The sequence below is a fragment of the Pleurodeles waltl genome, chromosome 3_1 (genome assembly GCF_031143425.1).
Source record: "Pleurodeles waltl isolate 20211129_DDA chromosome 3_1, aPleWal1.hap1.20221129, whole genome shotgun sequence".
Taxonomy (NCBI): domain Eukaryota; kingdom Metazoa; phylum Chordata; class Amphibia; order Caudata; family Salamandridae; genus Pleurodeles; species Pleurodeles waltl.
Genome location: NC_090440.1, coordinates 281,105,119 through 281,127,289, shown reverse-complemented (window position 1 = coordinate 281,127,289; position 22,171 = coordinate 281,105,119). Strand labels below are relative to the sequence as shown.

At 41.9% G+C, this 22,171-nt stretch overlaps 1 protein-coding gene across 1 annotated transcript in view; it reads left to right on the top strand.

Annotated features, from left to right (window-relative positions):
- The window catches only part of MTMR10 (myotubularin related protein 10), a 300,662-nt gene that overhangs the window by 74,261 nt on the left and 204,230 nt on the right, over nucleotides 1-22,171 (top strand). Inside the window, exons 5-7 of the mRNA XM_069222394.1 lie at nucleotides 2,370-2,512; nucleotides 21,008-21,098; nucleotides 21,352-21,499. Coding sequence (XP_069078495.1) covers nucleotides 2,370-2,512; nucleotides 21,008-21,098; nucleotides 21,352-21,499 — 382 coding nt within the window. The remainder of the gene's footprint in view (nucleotides 1-2,369; nucleotides 2,513-21,007; nucleotides 21,099-21,351; nucleotides 21,500-22,171) is intronic.

Sequence of the window (22,171 nt, the reverse complement as noted above, 5' to 3'; positions counted from 1 at the left end):
AATTGGGGCACTATTAACAAGGCCGTTGGCCAGAAGGCTTGAAGTAAGCCGTTTGTGTGAATAAGTTATAGCTTTTGATAAGGATGCACACACAAACAGTTTGAATGAGGGATTGCATGCCAGTTTCTTTAAGTTTTAAATAAATATTTTCAGTGTGAATTCGGCCCTGACAAAGTCAGCTGTTTTAGGAGACTTATTATTCTAGTTTCTTCTTCCATTTTATCCAGGTGTTATATTTCCAGCACTTATATAGCACCATCTTTCATTAGTATTTAACTGTAGCTCTTCCTTGATTTAGTAGCTTTTTCATGTGTCGTGCGGAGTTATATTTATCAGTTGTGCATTACTGTTTGGTTGTGTAAAGTTATTAAACAGCAGTGTATTAAAAATAAATTAAACTAATGGTTTGTGTTAAGGTGACCGTATGGTTGGTTGGATCCAGATACATATCTTTGTAGTCTATTACATGTATAGATTGGCGTGTCGAACGACGTACTGTTTTTCTTTGAGGTGAGCAGTAGCCATACCCTGAACTTTTAGGTTTGTTTTCAAGGCATCACTAGTCGGGTCTAAAGCAGGCTAATTTTTGTGTTGTTTATATACTGCGTACCAAGCCGCAAGGACAATGGAGTGCTTTAAGTAAAACAAGTTTTAGACGGTTTTAGATACAGATAGTATATAGGTAATAGTTAAGGAATTTGCAAAGGGAGATTTGGACATTTTATCTGAAGAGACAGATTATTAGACTGGAAAATGTTTGTGAATAGATTAGCCTTATGTTCCTTCCTGAATGATAGTAGATGCAAGTTCGTTCTGAGTGCTTTTCAGTCCAGGTCGGGCCTATGTAAAGCTAAAGGGGGTTGTGCACAATCATCAGTGCTTTACAGTGCATGTTATGTTATTGTATAGTGCCTGGCACCCATTTTTATGATTTGCCTGTGGTGTAGGGTACTTAAGTCTGGTTGTATAGGTTTCAGTATATTGCTTGTGTTTGTTGCTTGTTAGAGGGTGTATTGTCATGGATCTCTGGTATTTGTGTGTGTTATGGATTTGTGTTGTGTACAGTTCTGATTTTCAGTTGGAACGTTCGCAGTGGAGCTGGTTCATGTGTGTCAAAACTGCTGTTAAGGCAGGCTTGTTTGATAGATTAGAAATGTAGCTTGCTAAGAGGGTCTCTGTTGTACGAAAGCTTTTCGGAAAGAGCAATCTGCTTAATGTCCAAATTAGTTTATTGTACTTTGTGTGTGTGCATGTCAAGCTATGTAGTATTGATGTTTGTGTTGGAATGTGGCATATTCTATCAGTCTAGTCTTTGATGGGTTAGTAAATCCTCCCGCTTATGAATGTTTTACCCAGCCTGTCCTAGAGTTTAAAAAAAAAGGAATTTGCTTCAGCCTGCTCCCCTTGCCAAGATCCCTGGTTCTAATAACAGCAATCCCCTGCTTTGCCTAAGGGTGGGTGAGAAAGGTGGGAGATAATGAACTTACACCCTGCTTGCTAGGGAGGTATGTGACATCCATGTCATCCCACCTTGCACAAAGGCATGAAATCATTCTACAGTTGTATGTGGCTCCTCACTCTCGCTAACTAAAACTTAACCCCCACCCTTACATTGTGGAGGTGTGAGAGGGGAGGGTTGGCCCTTTCCTCTTGGACTACCAAAATACATGGAGATTGCCTGTGCATTACACCCCTCGCAGTGCTCATGGAGAGTGGGGGAAATTGCACTTCCCTCGCCAGTGACCGGGGGCTTTTTAAGGTTCAGGTGTCCTGTGCCCTGTTGCCTATTGGTACAGGGCTTGCTGCACGCTGACCCCCGATGTAGGTCATCTGCTGCATGATGTTGGTTATATGCATGTATGAAAGTTGGTGTTTTAGCATATGATGTACATTTTGTACAGGTTTGCTTTGTGTTTGAAAAGATGTTTGGCATTGTGAAGAGTGTATTCTGAAGGTAGAGGTTAAAGCCGAATTACTACTGCGGGAAAGGTGAAGGTCGCACATTTGGTGGGGAAAATGTGATCAATCATGCAGGGCCTATAAAAAGTCCCACATTGCCCTTCGTGGATGGTATCTTCCCGCGCAAGGCACCTAAAAACAAATTCATAATTTAAAACAAAACAATATAGTGAACTCAGCACGACATACTTTGTAAAGGCTCTGTTGGACTCCAAACCTTTACTTGAAACTTCAGCCAGAAAGCTTCTTCCAGGCTTAAACATGACATTGTCCCCTGTACGTTGTACGTCTACCATTCAGTGCTCGTGTGTTTCTTTGCATGGAGGCCAGCAACTCTACGTAGCAAAAATGTTATTGCTGATATGCTGGGTATTCCTCTATATTTTAACCTGTTATTGTTTTGGTTACAGTAAATGACACGAAGAGGAAGCAGAAGATACTGGCATCCAATCACAAACTGAAATTCAACCCGACAGAGCTAATTATTTATTGTAAGGACTTTCGGATTGTTCGTTTTCGCTTCGATGAGGCAGGTCCTGAAAGCGCAAAAAAGGTATTTGTCACTTCAGATGGAACTCAAGCGTTTGACCTGATATATCACACGTATTAAGTTCAATTTTCCCTAGAAAGAATACCTGTGGATTTGATCTACTTTCCCGTATTTATGATGAAGGGTGTGAATATCTTTTTAAGTAGGACAAGTGTTTCTTTATGAGGCTAGTCTGGTGAAACTTCCGTAATTTTGACATCGATTAATAGGTATGCGTACAAAACCAAGGTTACATATAGATCCAGTGAACGACCCCAGTTTGCGCCATGGGATGGTTATCAAAAAGTGCACTTTCTCCAGTTGATATGCTCCCAGAGTTAGCATATGGAGTTGAGAGAGGGCAGAATGCATGCACAATTGTGGGTGCCTTCAGGGGGTATAGCTCCATTGCTTCAGTAACCATACATTGATGTAGCAAAATTACATGTTTAAAGTTAATAATTAAAAATGGTACGTTTTGGTATTAAAGAAATACAGAATAACTTTACATTAATTCATTTACAAGGGTTAGTGTAATTGTTTCAAGTGATCCCCATGATCTATGAGTATTAAACATAATTAAAACAAATGCTACCTAAATATGAAGATTAGGTTAAGGATAACAGATAACATTTAATAAAAGAAAAAATACTAGGTCTGTCTCTGTCACCTATGCTATCCTTTCGTCTACGTTCTCCCCCACAGAGTAAGGCCCTCATTATGAGTTTGGCTTGCGGCAGAGGCCCCCGCCAAACTAATTGGGCCGGAAAACCGCCATTCTGGTTATATTATGAGTTTCCCGCTGGGTCAGTGGAAAACAGACCACCACATTGAAGCCGGCTCGTAATTGAGCTGGCAGCAATGTAGCTGTGTATTGGGTGCAACAACACCCGTCGCACTTTTCGTTGCGTGTAATTCAGGCAGTGAAAAGCACAATAGGGCTGTCCATGGGGACCCCAGCACTGCCCATGTCAAGTGCATTGGCAGTGCAGGGGCCCCCGGCTCCCCCGTCTCTGCCAGCCTTTGCATGGCAGTTGAACCACCAGGTAAAAGCCGGCAGAGAGGGGACTTGTAATCCCCAGAGCAGTGCTGCGTGCAGCGCAGCCGTGGCAGATTAAGACCACTGGCACTGCCAGTCTGTGCCGGCAGTCGTACCGTAGCGGCTTCACCATGGTCATAATGTGGAGGCCGGACGGCTGCTTTGGCTGCGGTCCGACCTCCACCGAGAGTCTGGCAGTCCCAGGACAGCTACACCTGTAATAAGGGCCTTACTGTCCAGTCACTGGCTGCTATTACCACAGTAAATAATTACAAGTGTGGTTTGTTGGTGATACCATTGCCAAACGCAGTTTTCCACTTAAAAAGGTTTTAATACGTAAAAGTCTAGTTAAATGAATGAATACTTCTAGAAAAAAGTATTTTACATTTCTTTGAAAAAAAGTAGTTTTTAAATAAAAAATACTTTTAGGTATTCTAGTTTTATGCCCAGTGCTTGAGGCTAGAGTTGCGCCATCCCTCATCTTCTTCTTGTAAGAAGACAAATGAACTTGAGACCCCGCCTGCTCCTTTTTACAAATGTGTGGGCGTTCATTCTCTGTTTTTTTGCTGGTCTGACACAAGCATTTTTTTCCTCCGTTTCTGTATTTATTCCCTGTGTGCTGCACTGAATGGTCTCTGTGCACTACTGTCAGTGTGATGTGCATCAAAGACATGTGACAGCTCACTAAATAGCCCAAGATTGTCCATCCCTGAGCCCTCTGTAGCAACCTACTAATGAGTCAATAGAGCAAGAGAGGACTAAGAGGAGGCACTGCAGAAAGTTTAAAAATAAAAAAATACCTTACAACCTTGTTTATTTAATTTTTGTACTGCTGATTTAATGACTCTTGAGATCAGGTGTGATGAGGGTAGCACCAGGTGTGCAAAAGGGCAATGAGGGTAGCGTTGGAAGTAGGTTTAGTCTCATTGCCCATTCAATCAATAGGTGTTTGCCAGAGACGTTCGAAGGATGTGCAATTTCTGAATCAAATCTGAACCAGACTCAAAATTGGGATAGACTTATCAGATTTCCTTGCAGAATTTGACCAGGAACCATTCTGAGAGGGAGAGGCAGATAGAATCTTTTGAAAGCACATTCCATTATTTCGTGAAATCCTCATGTATCCTCAGGAGGAGAACGAGCTGGAGAAGGGATAGATGACAGAAGATAGAGCTATGTAGTCATCCCATTCCTGACCTGGTGTACTGGCTCTCCTTCTTCAGGCTGATCATCTTGATCGCTCTCTATATAATCATCCCTTATAGTGATGGTGGGAGGCCCTCTTTCCAGTCATACAGGTACCAAGCGTACGCACAGCAAGGATACCGATCACAATACACCAGCTAACAGCAGAAGTACAGAGGTTCCAGCACTGCTTACTCCACACAACCAGCTTGAAGGAGGGCTTTGATGGGAGGAAAATCCCAAGATTCGTCAAGACGACAGTGACATTTCTCTGGCACTAGCCACCTCGTACCACCACCTTTATCAATCAGTGGGAGAGTATCACTAGCGACAGATGGGTTTTAGACATCATACATCAGGGTCACATCTAGAATTTCTGCAGAAGCCCCCATGTCATCCGCCATGCAAGAGAGCATATAAACACCTCACTCTCCTAAACCAGGAAATTTCAGCTCTTTTTTTGACGGGAGCTATAGAAGAAGACCATTTCCGGCAGTTGGTTAAAGACTTCTATTCCAACTTCTTTATGATAAAGAAAAAGTCCAGTTAATTGAGACAGGTCATGTAATTCAGAAACCTAAACAAATACATTAAAAAACAGCCCTTCTGCATGCTCTCATTACATGAGATTCTGCTTATGATCAACATAGAAGATTTCATGACATTTCTCGATCTCTTAGACGCATATTTCCACATTCCCATACAAATGAATCATCATCAATTCTTAAGGTTTGTGATGGCGGGGTGACACTATCAATTCATAGTTGGGCTACTGTCCGCTCCCAGCGTCTTTGCAAAGTGCATGGCACCAGTAACTGCATTCCTGAGAAGACGCAGTCACCAGGTGTTCCCATACCTGGACGACTGGTTAGTCAAGGGATCCACATTCAGTACTACAAAAGATTCTACCTTTACTTGTCGGCTGCTCTTCAAGTCTCTAGGGCTCTAACTGAATATGGATAAATCATCTCTCTTTCCATCTCAAGTGTTGGTATTTCTAGAGGCTGCGCTAGACACTACTGTTGCAAAAGCTTACCCGACCAGGGAAAGGAGACAAAAAATAATGAGGACAGCTGCTTCCCTTCTAAGAAGAAGGTCCACGTCATTGAAGATGTTCAAATCTATGTTGGGCATGCTATCTTTCTGCAGCCCATTAATCCCAAACTGTCTACAAATGAGACCTCTACTAGAGCAGTTGGATGCTCAGTGGATTCAAATTCACTGCTCGTTCAAAGATATAATCAACATCACCACTACTACTAGAAGAGCTTTGTCATGATGGGGGAAAGGAAAGCATCATATCTCTAGATCTCTCCTTCAGTGCAGCATGGCCAAGTTTCATAATGACAACGGATGCTTCCTTGGACGGTTAGGGAGCACATCTCCAAGAGCTAGAAGTCTTCGGAAAATGGTCTGTCCAGGAAGCACAAATGCACATCAATATGCTAGAACTAAAGGTGGTTTTCCTAGGACTCCAGTCATTTTTAACCCAGAATTTGCGGGTTCTCTGTCCTAGTCAGAATGGACAACACCACCACTATGTTTTACCTTGCCAAGCAAGGGGGCACAATGTCAAAGAACCTTTCCTCTCAGGCCCAGCAAATCATGGAGTGGTTACTAAAAATCAGCCTATCACTGCATGTAGAACATGACCTAGGAATGTACATTGTGTGGGCTGATTCTCTCAGCAGGGCACCCAGTCAATGCCACAAATGGGAAATGGATCACAGGCAACTGTGATAGGTCTTCAGGAAATGGGGCACCCCAAAACACAACCTCTTTGCGACTATTCAACGAGAAGGCAAAAGATTTGCAAGCAGCTTCCCACAGACAGGGTCTTGAGGGGAATGCGCTCCAGATTTAGTGGACAGGAATATTTGTCTATGTATTCCAACCCTTCCCTCTCATTCCCAGGGTGTTTGCGCAAGATGAAGAGCCAGGTCATCTCATTCTAATAGCCGTGGCATGCAGAGACAGTTTTAGTACACAGAACTTCTCAAACCCATTCCCTTCAAGCTGAGGACCAATCTAATTGCCATGAGCAACGGCCAGATTTTGCATCCACAGATAGTCTTTCAATTTGTCAGCATGGAACCTCATGAACATGAGTTTGGCTCTCTAGCTATAGCAACAGAATGCAAATCTATACTGAAACAGGCAAGAACTTTTTCTACAAACATATCTTATATGGAAAAGTGGAAGTTATTCTCTTCTTGGTGTATCTAAAATGACGTTCATTCTTTTCATTCTTCCCAAGAGCAACTGCTGCCGTATCTTCTTCATTTGGCAAAGTTAGATTTAGCACACTCTTCCGTCAAGGGGCATTTAGCAGCAATTTCCAGATTCTGCAGAAGGACTGGGGATATTGCTCTATGGTCCACTAGACTGGTAAAAGAATTCACAAAATGCCTCTTCAGGGCCTTTCCACCGCTCAAACTACCATATACATCTTGGCAGTTGATTATGGTTCTTTCCCAGCTTATGAAGCTACCTTTCGAACCTGTTCATAAGGCAGACCTGAAGTATGTCTCATGGAAGACGGCCCTTCTATTAGCCCTCACGTCTGCCAAAAGGGTTAGCAAGATTCAGGCTTTTACAATCTCTAAGCCTTTTCTTCAGTTTAAGGAAGACAATGTTCTGTTAAGGACAAACCCAAAATTCATTCCTAAAGTTCCCACCTCTTTTCATTTGAATGAGCCTATAATATTGACAATGTATTTTAAAAGCCCTTCTTCAGTGGCGGAACAGGCTCTTTACTTGCTAGATGTCAAACGCTGTTTGAAATTCTGCATTCACAGGGCAAAACTTTTTAGGAAATATGATCAGCTTTTCATTTCTTTCGGCTCTCCCAGAACGGGGAATGCATTATCCAGAAGCAGCATAGCGTGCTGGGTATCATCAAGTATTGCTTTCTGCCACGATGAGACAGAAAGACCACTGTCCAGAAAAGTGACTGCACATCCTACTAGGAAGACTGCTACATCCTTAGTCTTATTCGTGGGAGTGTCGCTCCCAGATATCTGTAGGTCAGCAATATGTTTGAATATGCATACTTTCACCAAGCATTATTGTTTGGACTTGGCATTGAGAGCAGATGCAGCTGTCAAGCAGGCAGTCTTGCATCATCTTTTTCATTGAATTTTAGTTTTTTAGTTTTTTTTCCCCCCACACGCATTATGTTATAATGCTTCATTGTGTATATACATTTTATATATCTGTATATATTGTAGCTGTTGTTTTTTCTTGTTGGCTAAATAAGGTAGCTCTATGTCGCTGTACTTCGTAGCTTATTTTAGGTACACCTTGTTAAGAGTGGTTCTGCCTAAACGCTCTTAAGTTATCTACTGCTATATATTCTGATTCAAGCATGTGAATCTATGAAAGGTTTAATACTGGAGAAAAAAACAAGTTACTTACCTGTACACTGTAGTTCTCCAGTATCGAAACTGAGCCCACCCACCTCACTGTTTAAGCCTACCACTCTTATACCTCATCATCCAAACACAAATAAAATACATTTTCACACTTGTGCTCGAAATTTGAGGTATGGTGGCTCTGCATGGGAAAAGTGGTCATGGGTCCAGCCTCTGATTGGCTGACGTTTGGGACTAATAAAACAATTTGAATTGGTTAACAATGTCACTTGAATTTCTACGGCCCTTCAATGTACTTTTTTAGTATTTCTTTCTTAAAAATACCATGGGGCTCCCACCATGACGAAGGGGAAGATTCAAGCATGTGAACCTATGAAAGATTTCAATACTGGAGAACCACAGTGTACAAGTAACTTGTTACAAATCGAAGTTGACTAATGAGAAATCATAGATTTTGCAAATATACCTGGTCATGGGTGAAGAGAACTTGTTTAGAGAGGCACAAGGGAGTTAATTAGCAATATATAATATTTACACTAGTATTTACTAGCTAGCATATGTTTATTTGTAAAACCTACAGCTGCTCCTGCATGAAGAGCTATTTATTCCATGGCAATTCACTTCACTGTGGAGCAGGTTTTGAGAAAGTTCCTTCGGCTATTTGGTGTCAGAACACTTGCAGTACTTGCTGTTCTAGAATATGGTATTTTGCTTGGGTGGGGTTTTTGGAAAATGCTTTTGATGTCAGTGGAAAACTGGTTTACTCCTGTTTTTGTTTATAGTGAAAGGGCCATAGTCAGGTTGCCCAAGCTTAGGCGTCTTGCATTCATGTGCGATTTCTGAAAATGGTGAACACTTCTCTCTGGCAAAAGCATCACATTCTGAACGTGTTCAAACCTGCCAGCTTGGACCTCGAACAACAGGACTATTCACTGGCATTTGCTGGGTGCATAGAGGCTCATTTTCATTTCTAAAGCTATTTTTGTGCCTTTGAGTCTTTGATATGTCCCAGTTGGGCGAATTTGGACTGTCTTTTTATATGAATTACATTTAATGGACAAGATATAATTAATATACTCTACTAGTATAATTGTTAGCTGAGTTTTTGATCGCGGTTTGAGAATTGTTTAATAAGCATTTTGTGATAAACCAACGGCACTGTGAGTATCCAGTGTAGAGCTTGGTCTTTTAGTGCCTAAAAGCTCAGATCATTAGTCATGATGAATATGGCTTGCACATAATCTGTAGTATGCAACCCGTCATGTACAAATTAGTCAGACCATAAGGGATGAATTGATGCAAAAAAACAAAAAGCCTGAGAGCGCCAAGCCTGTGATGGGGCCTAGGAAGTTCAGTGCTCTGACGAAATAATGAATTAATGGGTACACAGTGAAGCAAGCATAATTATGTTGCCTGCAAAATGGTGCTAACGGTCTCTCTTGTAGGTGTCTGAAAGAAGCCACAGTCACGCCCCATTGAGGAAATCGGTGTGTTGTGCACCAAGTCTACCATACCTATGTCGAATTGCATTGAGCAATCCCTAGTTTTCCATGCGTGCAGGGGGGTTTCCCCGTCATGAAATCTTATAAAATAAAGGGTATTTTACACCACATTTTCCGGAAGACATCGGCTAAAAAGCTGTACTTGCTAAGGTCATAAAGTAGTGCTTCGGCCAAGTGAAACTGCGTTTGATAGTTTGTGGACGGGGTGCCTCATGCCAACGCAGGGAGTGCCCGAAGCACGGAGATTGGTGTGAGCAGGGGAGACTTAATCCAGTGCACTCATGAGTAAAATGTTGGTGAATCGGATCTTTAGTGTTCTTTTATTAAGTCAGTGTTTGAGGAGGGGGGGGGGGGCACTGCTGGCAGCTACCTCTAGTCACGGTGGTAACCACTCGACCCCACGCAGTTATTAGACTACTCAGAACAAGTGTTCAAAAGGGCGAACAACACCTTTATGCCCTTGTGTTATTTATTTATTCATGTTATTAAACCCGTTTAGGTGCTTCATTGAAGAATGTGTACAAATACGCCATTGACCTCCTTGGTCTCAGGAGACCCTTATCAGTTTAGAGATGGGTTCAGCAATTGCGATAAATTGTCAACAAACACAGCCTCATTACACAAGTCTTTAAAGAGGTCATCGCCGCCCTTGAACTGAGAACATTGTCTGCAATAAGTATGCGTTTAGTGTTCACTACGCCTGTCTCAGGGTATTACAAACTGCTTACTAACAACAGTGTGTGATCCCTTTTCCCCTGCTAAAAGCTCTCTTTCAGATTTTGTACAAAAGCTTCCTCAAACAGGTACCCATGCTAATATCCACAATAACATAGTTGCCATGTGGATCCAAATAAAATACATTAAGCATTCAGCCAGTGTGAGATTTTTAGTAAAAAGCACGTTGCATTCTGGGACTCGTAGGCTCCCTTTAAACATTCCATGTAGTCTTAAAAATCTAAAGAGCTGCTGGCAGTAGGGTCTGGACCAGATGAACTTGTCACACAATGAGGAGACGGAGGCATGCTGTGCAACACAGACGATGTAGCCTTTGTTGACTTAAACATTGTCACGTTCATATGATGACTTTGCAAGGTCCAGGATAATAACTCATGGCCGCGGAAAGGAGCCTTGCCAATGGGATTTGTGAACAGTATTGACGTGCAAGACGTCGGCGTCTCATCTGATTTCCGGTGCTCAGCGGCCCACTTGTCCCCAGAGGCCAGATATGGCATCAGGGTTACGTTGCCTCAGTATTCTGTGCTCGCTCGTTGAATTGCAGCTGCCACGTGTTTCAGGTGAGAGCTCTGGGCGCCGGCACATTTTTATTTACAAATTAAAAGGGGGAAGTTGTAAATGGGTTCACCTCAAACATGGAAGACGCCGGGCAGCTAACCCGCCCCCGTGCTCTCTCACTTTCGGTCAGCATGAGCTGTATAGAAATTCTTTTGTGTTTGCTACTTATTCACTTGCGCATGCAAGTTATGAGCACTGTTTCCGAAATAATCCTACTCCTAAATGAAGCTGTTGAAATTAATTTGTGGTTGGAGGTTCTTGATTCTGTTTGCAAATCAGAACTTACATCAGTGCTAAGCGTGCGCCGCACTCATGGCTTTTCTTTTGGAGCATCTTCGCCCTGTTTCCATCGCATAGTTTGCTAGACCGTCTGACTGATTAGAGAAAAACACCTAGATATATAATGTTCTTAACTGTTTCGTAAAAAGTATGTGAAAGTCCACGAAAATTTCAAGAAAATACGCTTTTTTATTCAAGTTTTGTTTTGTGATATCTCGCAGTACTTTTTTAGGGTCGATTCTGCGTTGCATGCGCTCGCGCTTTAGTGTTTAGAAAAGGGCTCGGAGCCCTGTCGACGTCACGTCAGTGTGTTTCATTGGTTCGTGGGCTTGCTTATTAAAATCTGCTTGCTTTCATTAGTCTAAGGCATGCATGCGTCATGCCTTTTCCGGTGGCTAGCCCTCCTCGAGCGCATGGACCAAGTACAGAAAACATGCGAGGCTCGCTGTTTTCTGTCCGGCTCGCGGACTACTTTTTCTCTAATTTACTAGTGCGATTTCGCTTGGCAGAAGTCGAGCGCTTTACATAGTTAATTGCACATTTTCGGGTTACATGCATAAATGCACTTTTGCCGATAGGTGAAAAGTCGGGTTATGAGTTAACAACGCTATCAGCTCTAACATGAGCAAACGCGAGACCCGTTGCATTGCAAATGCTTGTTTTTTAAGTGAGCACACACCTCGTAAGATGTAGGTAGTAGGCTGGTTTGAACTAAGTGTCTCAGATATGTGTGTGCAAACCAGAAATGTTGCAAATTTTGGATAATTAAAAACTTGGAATTTTTTTGCATTTTCGACTGCGTAATTACTTTCTTCTGGCCTGAAAATAACCTACAGTGTTCCAAAGCACTACACCTCCATATGGGTTATAGGTTGTTGGCCTCCTGCATCCTGCTGGTAAAACATACAGGTGACTTATGCTAGCTCTGCTGTGGGGCCTCAAATTCCAGTGGACACAGCTTCCGGCGCATTTGTCAGATTTTATCAACATTTCGGAGGAGTCTGCATAAGAACTGCATTGGTGGCCACTGGACCGCGATTGGGTCAGTTACAGAACTCTCTCCCTACCCCACCCAGAGGTGATGGTAACAGATTCTTCATTACTGACTTAGTGAGGCCATCTGTGAAAGCTTCAAGATTGGAGGCCTCTGGTCTCCGACAGAAGCTGTACTAGACATCAATTTGTTGGAGTTGATGGTGATTCCTTATCAAGGGTTTTTCTGCCCACCATCAGCAGAAGGGTGGTGCAAGTGCTCACGGACAACATCACCACCATGTGGTACTGGAACAAGTAGGGTGGGATGGGGTCTTGGACCATTTGTTAGAAAGCTCTGCACCTCCTAAAGTGGCTGCACTGCATAGGAAATTCTCTTTTGGTACACCACCTGATGGGATCTGTAAACTTCAGGGAGGACAAACTCTGGCACCAACGCTTGACGGATAACAAATGGTAATTGCAAATGGAAGTGGCACAGGCCGTCTTCTAGCAATGGAGAACCCTGGCTTGATCTTTTCTCTGCCGCCAGGAACACACAATATCAGCACTTTTGCAAGTTGGATGTTCCGAAGCAGCTCTCTCACTCACACCCACGCTGTCTCTCACTCAATGCCGTCTGTCTAGAATATAGCGCTGGACTCCTGTATTCTGTTGCACAACTGCCTCTTCTACCATAAGTTCTGAAGAGCATCAGAAATGACCAGGCCAAAGTCATCATAGTGGCAACGGATACGTGCAGGACATTGTGGCACCCGTAACTCCCAGGCATGTGCATCTGTTCTCCCATCAAGCTGCGACTTCCAGAGGAATCTTCTGTTGCAGCAACAGGGCAGGGTGCTGCAACCTGTTCTGCACAATCTGCATCAACCTGAGATGGAGCTGCAGCAGTTATCAGCAACCTCGGGGGCAGTTGAAGGCGGACATCATCTTGGCAGCATGATGTCCATCCTCAAAATAAACGTACGCGATACGTTCAGATAAATTTGAGGATTGGTGCAAGCGCAACAAATTGCCAATTCGAAGAAAGTTTTCTGATGTTTTGTTGCTTGTTCTCTACTTAGCCCAGTAAGGACTTGCTTTGGGCATGACCAAGGGCTACTTGTTAGCTCGTTTGGCTTTTTTTGCAGTTGCAGATCAGCCTTAGTTATTTAAAACACTTGAGATGAGATTGTATAAAGAATTGCAACTTCTGTTTCCAACAAAACCCTTTGTTATTCCTCAGTGGGACTCAAATGTAGTTCTCACTTATTTGTTGTGCACCCCTTTTGAAACACTGCACAGTTGGTTTTTGAGGCTTCTGACCATCGTTCTCATCCCCATAACATCAGCTAGATATGTGAGCGAGCTACATGTTCTTTTTGTCAACCCACCTAATACCACTTTCTTCGCCGAAAAGCTGGTGTTAAGGACCCACGTCTCCTTTCTACTGACAATGGTCACTCCTTTTCATGTCGGGCAGGCTATCACCCTTCTGTCATTCTTTGCTCCACTTCATCCCTCTAAGGAGAAAGAGAGACTCCATCATTTGGACCCTAAGAGACCAATAAGGTTTTAGATAGGTTCTACCTAGGAACAACATGTGACCAATTAGCTCTTTGCAGGGTTTTCCAGAGCAAAGAAGAGCAAGGCAGTGCGAAACCAGGCCATCTCATGATGGATTGTTCTCTGCATTTAAATCAACTACTCATTGGTGAAGAAGCAGCCTCCAGGAGGATTACATACTAATTCCACAAGAACCAAAGCAAGTACCACTGCAATAGCATGTGAGAGTACCGGCCCTAGACATTTGTCTAGCGGCCACATAGGCACCAGTACACATTCATGAAGCACTATTGACTTGACAGTCAGGTCCACGGAGAGGAGCATTTTGCCCATGCAGTCCTGCAGGACATATTGGTCTGAGCCCATTCACAGACCCACCACCTGGGGAGGTACTGCTATAGTAGCTTCCCACAAGGTGAGAAATCTACAGTTAGAAGTATCCAAGAGAACAAGTTACTTGCCTTTGGTAAAGTTTTTTTTGTGGAGGATATTCTATCTGCCCGCAGATTCCTCACCAAACCTTCCACCTCCCAGTTCCATGAACTCGGCTCTTTTTCCATCTAAAAGGTCTCAATATAGCGATCTGCATACTAGTTATGCCATCTTGGCAGCTTGGAAAGCAACTGGTGCCAGTGTGCATGGGTGGTGCCTCTATACAGCTCTACTCACCACTTCCAAAGTGGAACAGTGTTGGCACTGAGCCAGAGGACGCTACCTACCAGCGCACAAGAGTACTGCTTCAAAAGTTTCCAGAACCATTTTCATGCCTGGGAAACATTTACATTATCCATCTGAGAGGTCATTCCCAAAGATATGTAACTTGTTGATGTGTTATCTAGACAACACCGTATTGAAAGTTAGTAACTAGGCTTGTTTCCGTAGAACCTTCTTGTGCAATTCTGCAAGGATACTTTTTGATTTAGCTGGTACAAGTGACACTTTGTTTTAAGGTCTTGATTCTCTGCTTTCTTCCTTAATTTTTGTAACTTCTCTAACCGGTCTATGTATTTGTTTTTATTCTTCTGACTCATGACTGTCCCTTCTGACTTAGACCTGGCGCTTCTGACCCCCAAGTCTTGCTCTTTTGCCTTCTTTCCTAGTCTTGCTCTTGCCAGTGTCTTCACATTCAACTTGGACTTTCACTTCAGCCAGTGCTTTCAGCTTGGCCATGGCAGTTTACTTCTGTTCCGTTTATTCTGATCTTCTCCATGATATCGATCCTCGTTTTATTTTCTTGGTTTCAAGTCTGCTCCCTGAATCTTCCATTTGGACAGACTTCACATATTTTATATTCCTAATGGATTTGGTCTTCCCCTCAAATGTGGTATCGGCTTCAGGTTGTCTGTTAATTTCCTATGTATTCTGCTTCTTTGAAATTCTTGTACCTCATCTATAAATGGAGCATTGACTTCTTGCCTTACCTTTAACCATATTCACATTGTTCTGCTTAAATATATTGAGGTCCTTCATAACATCTGGCAATAGATCTTTAGCTATCTTCCTCTAGTGGCGATGTCATCAATAGATGGGCATGACCTATTGTGTGATGGTTACACACTGCAGATAGGTGCTACATTCAGTTTCTTTCACAATTTTGTGTGCGTGGAATATTGGCACCACTTTGTGCGTAGTAGTGTCCCTTACAGGCATGTATTATATGCATTGGCAGTGCTTATCTAGCCTGTAACCAGCTTAACTAAACCTGTAGCTGTCATTACAATGAGCTATTCTATGTGTTTTCATTTGCCTTTTCTATACATGCTAGCCAAACACATCTCATGTTGTACCTGCTAGTTAACTCTTGTCTTATGAACTGTGCCTTCCCTGTTGCACCGAATTTAAAGTAGATTAAATCATAGCAAATTCCACGTTGTCTAAACTTTCAAAGCCCTCTACCAGTTGTATTAACGTTGGGGCTCATAATTTATTGGTACTGCAGAGCTGGTGAATTTCACAGGCAATTTATATTCTCAGATTAGATATGAGAAAGTAATGTGTGGGAATTCCACCTTATAAAGAGTATACTTTAACATTAGTACATTTTACGTTGGATCCTTGTTAGAAACAAAGTTATTTATATCAATTTTTTTATACAAATATAAAAATGAATCACAATGCAAATTAGGTACTTAGTACATTCTTATTTATATTTCAAGATAGCTTTCAAAGACGATATCCACCACAGTAGCAAAGTGGAAACTTTTAATACATAGAGTTAAAAAACGCAAGCGCATGAGCTGTGCCTACTTTAAACTAATAGGATACAGGAGCCATATCCTCATAACATAAAGTGTGCTTGTCAACAATAAGTTGAATAAACTGTTGGTTACCCCCATATCACAGCTTCAGAAACCATTAGGATCACCTAATAATTCATAGTTAGGTATTAAACATTTCCCCACCCACCCCAGTTTTTGGGCCTTCGTGATGGTAAGCTAATTTCATATTCAAAAGTAATGAACATAGGATTTAATGTTAAGCCCTGTAAATATATCATGTTAAAAAAAGAACACGAAGCAAGAAAAGATGTGTAGAAATATCTACCATCTACAGAGATATATATGTATTGGGATACAATCTGAAAATTGTTGAGCTTCCAATATAATTGTATTGTTTATAACACCAAAAAGAAAGTATTGAGGCAGGCTGGAACACAACTCAATGTGGTGACAAATTCAACTGTTCTTTTTAGATATATCAGATATATAGCTACAGTATTCTTCAAATGAGTGTATTATTGTTGAAGTCTTACATATAGCTGTAGAAACTGGTGGCAAACCCTATTGGGACATAACCGGACAGTCCTTTTAAGGTGTGGAAATCATTCTATAAGCTCATATCTGATGGAAGCCATCAACTCAGCAAACTCTCTGCTTATCTTCAGACAAAATACAAGAAGCATTGTCTCAAAATACCTCCATAACACTGCTTTTGTGAAGCCTGGGAGCAGACTAACAACAATTACTGTGCAACGTATGATAAACCAAAATGAGTTCCAAGAATGTTAGTGGACAGCTGTACAAAGCAATAGGAGCGACTTTACTAGGAAATTTGCTCAGGATTTGAGCAATTGAAACAAATTCATTAGTCGTGTTAAATTTCCACACGGCCCGTGTAGCATTAAAAATAGAACTTCTATAGCTATATTTTTTTATTTACTTTGTCTTTATGTATGGGTAGCGACCCCCTAGGCAAGGGTCGCTCCCCTGGGGGGCAAATTGTATTAAGATCGGCCTATTTTTGTTATGCCAACCACTAGACACCATACCCCCACCCCAAATAAATGGGGCCAAAGTTGTTCTGCCCACCTGTGGGCAGATTGGGCAATTACCCCCGATCCACCCCCCGGGGGGGCAAGAACGTCTACTAGATGCCAGGGAATAATAAAAAATAAAAAAAATAGTGGGGTGGTGGCTACCAACCAGTATGGGCCTGGTTATGCCCCCACCCCAACTGAAGGGGTAACAGTCTTTCAGCTCTCCCCCGCACACTAAAACATCTTATCCCACGGCAAGCAAGAGGACATTTGATTATTTTGGGTTTTGGTTTTACATTTGGGCCATGAGAGATTGGTAACTCTCAAAATGGAATGGTGGTGAGGGCTGCACTTTTTTGACTTAGGGACACTGCCATGTAGAAAAATCCACAAGACCTAGACACATCTGAAAACTAAACATCTGGTTGATTCCAGCGTGGTGTGCTTCACATGCACCCCACACCATTTTCTTACTCACAATGCCCTGCAAACCTCCAATTTTGCTGGAAATCACACAATTTTCCCACATTTTTGTGATGGGACCTTCCAGAATCTGCAGGAATCCACAAAATTCCTACCACCCAACATTGTCTCATCTATACTGATAAAAATTCTGCTGCATTTGCCAGCCTAAAAAAGATTTTTTTGTTCAAACTGCCCTTTTGGACCCACTTTGGTTCCCCCTCAATTCCGTCATGTTTTTGGCTCTTCCCTGTCACAGGCACTTGTCCCACCTACACAAGTGAGGTATCATTTTTACCGGGAGACTGAGGGGAATGTTGGGTGGTAGGAAATTTGTCTGATGCTGTGATCCCATACAGAAATGTGGGGAATTTTTTTTTTTTTTTTTTTTTAAGCTAAATTTGAGGTTTGCTGAGGATTCTGGGTAAGAAAACATTGGAGGATCCACACAGGTCACACCTCCCTGGACTCCCTCGGGTGTCTAGTTTTCAGAAATGTCTGGGTTTGGTTGGTTTCCCTAGAGGGCTGCCGAGCCCAAGCCCCCCGCCATTCCTCCTCCCCCCACAAAAACAGGTAGTTTTGTATTTGATAATGTTATAATTTTGATGTGTCCAGATAGTGTTTTGGGGCAATTCCTGTCGCGAGCACTAAGCCTACCCACTCAAGTGAGGTACCATTTTTATCGGGAGACTTGGGGGAACGCTGGGTGGAAGGACATTTATGTCTCCTCTCAGGTTCAGAACTTTCTGTCACCGAAATGTGAGGAAAGTGTTTTTGGTTTTGTTTGGCCAAATTTTGAGGTTTGCAAAGAATTCTGGCTAATAGAACCTGGTGAGAGCCCCACAAGTCACCCCATCTTGGATTCCCCTAGGTGCCTAGTTTTCAAAAATGCGCAGGTTTGCTAGGATTCCCTTGGTGTCGGCTGAGCTAGAGGCCAAAATCCACAGCTAGGGACTTTCCAGAAAACACACCAGATTTCAATGTAAAAATGTGATGTGTCCATGTTGTGTTTCCTGTCGCAAGCATTAAGCCTACCCACAGAAGTGAGGTACCATTTATATCGGGAGACTTGGGGGAATCACAGAATAGCAAAACAAGTGTTATTGCCCCTTGTCTTTCTCTAATTTTTTTCCTTCCAAATGTAAGACAATGTGTAAAAAAAGATGTCTATTTGAGAAATGCCCTGTAATTCGTATGCTAATATGGCACCCCGGAATTCAGAGATGTGCAAATAACCACTGCTTCTCAACACCTTATCTTGTGCCCATTTTGGAAATACAAAGGTTTTCTTGATACCTATTTTTCACTCTGTATTTCAAATTGCTGTATACCCGGTATAGAATGAAAACCCATTGCAAGGTGCTGCTCATTTATTGGCTCTGGGTACCTAGGGTTCTTGATGAACCTACACGCCCTATATATCCTCGCAACCAGAAGAGTCCAGCAGACGTAACAGTATATTGCTTTAAAAAATCTGACATCGCAGGAAAAAGTTAGAGTAAAACGTGGAGAAAAATGGCTGTTTTTTTCACCTCAATTTCAATATTATTTTTTTGTTTCAGCTGTTATTTTCTGTAGGAAACCCTTGTAGGGTCTACACAAATTACCCCTTGCTGAATTCAGAATTTTGTCTACTTTTCAGAAATGTTTAGCTTTCTTGGAGCCAGCATTGGTTTCACACACACTTCTGTCACTAACTGGAAGGATGTGTAAAGCAAAAAAATAGTAAAAATGGGGTATGTCCCAGTAAAATGCCAAAATTGTGTTGAAAAATTTGGTTTTCTGATTCAAGTCTGCCTGTTTCTGAAAGTTGGGAAGATGGTGATTTTAGCACCGCCAAGCCCTTGTTGATGCCATTTTCAGGGAAAAAACACAAGCCTTCTTCTGCATTTTTCGCATTAAAAAACTAAACAAAAAAAAAACGATTTTTTTTGCTGTATTTTGTCTAATCTCTTGGTCTCCTTCTGGGGAACCCACAAAGTCTGGGTACCTCTAAAATCCCTAGGATGTTTGAAAAAAAGGACGCAATTTTGGCGTGGGTAGCTTATGTGGACAAAAAGTTATGAGGGCCTAAGCGTGAACACCCCAAATAGCCCAAAAAAAAGGCCTGCCACCTGAGGGGGAAAAGGCCTGGCAGCGAAGATGTTAAGATGGCAGACTGTATTGTAAAGTGTATTTTATCCTAATGTGCTAAAATGGTTGCTGCTCCGACCACATGACCACCGCGATCGGCGGTTGCCCAGTGTTTTTCTCAAATATCAGAGCCTGTTAGGGCTGCCCAAAACAAAACACTGTCCTCTGGCAGCACCGCGTTCAAAACGCAGCTCCACACAGGTGGACACTTTGAAAAGCACCTCCTGCATTGATCAAGTGCATCAAATTACACGTGGCCGCCACAGAGAAGGGGTCTCTAAAAAATGAAGACCAGCATGGCCAGGTGCATCAAAATAAGGTGCTCAGCGGCCTCAAAGAGTGCTTCTTTCTTTTGTGCAGCTCGCTCTCGCCTGCGATGGCTGTACATTTTTTAAAAGCCAGTGCATGTGGGAGAAAGAAAATGTTAAAAATACCCCTGCAGCACTCCAGACAACGCTGCAAAGCAGTGGTGAAATCCTGAAAGTAAGTAAAGTTTTCTAATACTCAAAATGAAATGTAATTCGAGTGAGGCAGAGAATTACCAAATAAGACAACAGCCAATAGCGTACACCAGTTACTAGATACCAGTTACAAGATAATCATTATATACAAGCATGGATCAGTGTATTTGTCTAAATAACATATTGAGATAGGAATTATACTGATCTTGTGAGCAGCAGCAACACAAGAAGGAAGATAGCTGTGTGTTGCTGGATTTTATAGCCCAATGGATTACTTTAAAGTTATAAGTTCTCTCTATTGTTGCTGCTGTGAGCGCACAACAAAAGGGACATTTGCATCATATTATCCTCCGTGTCCTGACATAAAATCTCAGGTCTATTTATTGTTAAAGCTAATGAGCAAAGTTTGGGTTGTTGAATAAACAAGATAAGTATTGAGAAACTTTTTAAATATTCCATAGAATTTTGATATTCAGTTTGCTCAAGGCTTAATGACTTCATGTGCTTCTTTTGGAAAATAAGAACCTTATGGGTTTTGCTTCTTGGTATCTCTTCATTGGTTTTGTTTTTGAATATTCAGTTATACAGTATTTGTACAGCTTAAAAGATGTACATGGAATTTCATCGCCTTTTTATTTGTATTGAAATGTACACCCGCTACTGGTTTCTAGTGAGTTTCTTGCATCCTATGCATGTGGAGGCATAAGTGGTGTCCGAGAGCACTGGACTAACTTCCTACACCATGCAGGCTCTTACAGTACCTAGACAGCGCAATGAAGTTATACTATTCTGTTGCTACTATATTCACTCTTTTCTTTTTGCATCCACATATACAAACCTTCTCAAGAATAAACTTTGTTGTAGCTGTGTACCCAATTCAAAATCATTGCACCTGAGCTGTGATTTGTATCATTTTAATTCCTCAGAGAAGATGTGCTTGTTCACTTGGCTCATGGAAGTAGTTTCTGGCATTCATAATATGTTTGATTTTTTTCAGGTTTGTCTTGCCCTTGCTCATTATTCCCAGCCAACAGATATTCAGCTTCTGTTTGCTTTTGAATATGTTGGAAAGTCTTACCATAATCCAGGTAAGTTATGAATTCACATTAGTTTTTGACAAATTTAAATACATGTATGTAAAACAGATTATGGGAGATGGACTGCAAATTAGAAGGTCTGTCTTGCCTAAGCAATTTGAATTATGTCACTTAAAAGATCATTTATATGTGTGAATTGAATTATAGGTTTTGCTGGGTGTTTCTGAATTGTTATAAAGGAATACATTATCGGAACAGTATTATGTAGCTTGGCATAACATATGCATTCTTTCTCTCCCCTTAGCTGATAAAACAAATGGTATAGATCCTGGAGGTGGTCCAAAAACGTCTTTGTTTGAAACTTACTCTGACTGGGACAGAGAAATCCGAAGAACAGATGCATCTGAGTGGAGGGTTTGCTCAGTCAATGAGGGCTACATGATCTCAACGTGGTGAGTATACATTAAAAATCTATAATAGTTACATTAATAAAAAATCTATAGTGTTTACAAATTGTCTTCTCATAATACCAGCAAGGCTATTTTGACACTTTTACATATTTTTGCTCCCCTCCCCCAAACAATTTTGCTTTCCATTTGACTATGTAACATGAGAACATAATATTCTAGCTCGCCCATCTGTCCTATACTCCATGCTTACCCATGTCTCCTCTTCTCTGCCTAATCATGTATCCAATTTAGTTATCCTTCTGTTGTGATTATATCACATAAGCCATTACATTTGTAGTATGTCAAACCGAAGACATTGTTATATCTGGTTATGCACGAGCGTGTTCTGTGAGCTCGAGCGCTTTGCTGGAGCCCAAACGCTCTCGTGCGTTGGAGGGAAATCGAGCGTTGGGCGAGAGGAGCGGTTTGATGTTGTAAAGTGCGACACCGCTCGAGTAGGTCAATAAAATAGGATTTTGGTGAAACCATCCGACTCCAATTAAGTATTTGTACTACATCGTTTGGCGACGAGGATAGGATGATGTTGACCTACCGGGCGGTTATATCGTCGTTGAGCAGACTACGACCAGACGCTTTGTTTCCGGTGATTGAAGCGTGCTGTGTTCTGCGAGAAACAACACAGAGGTGGCGCCTGGAAATTTAAAGGGGATGTCC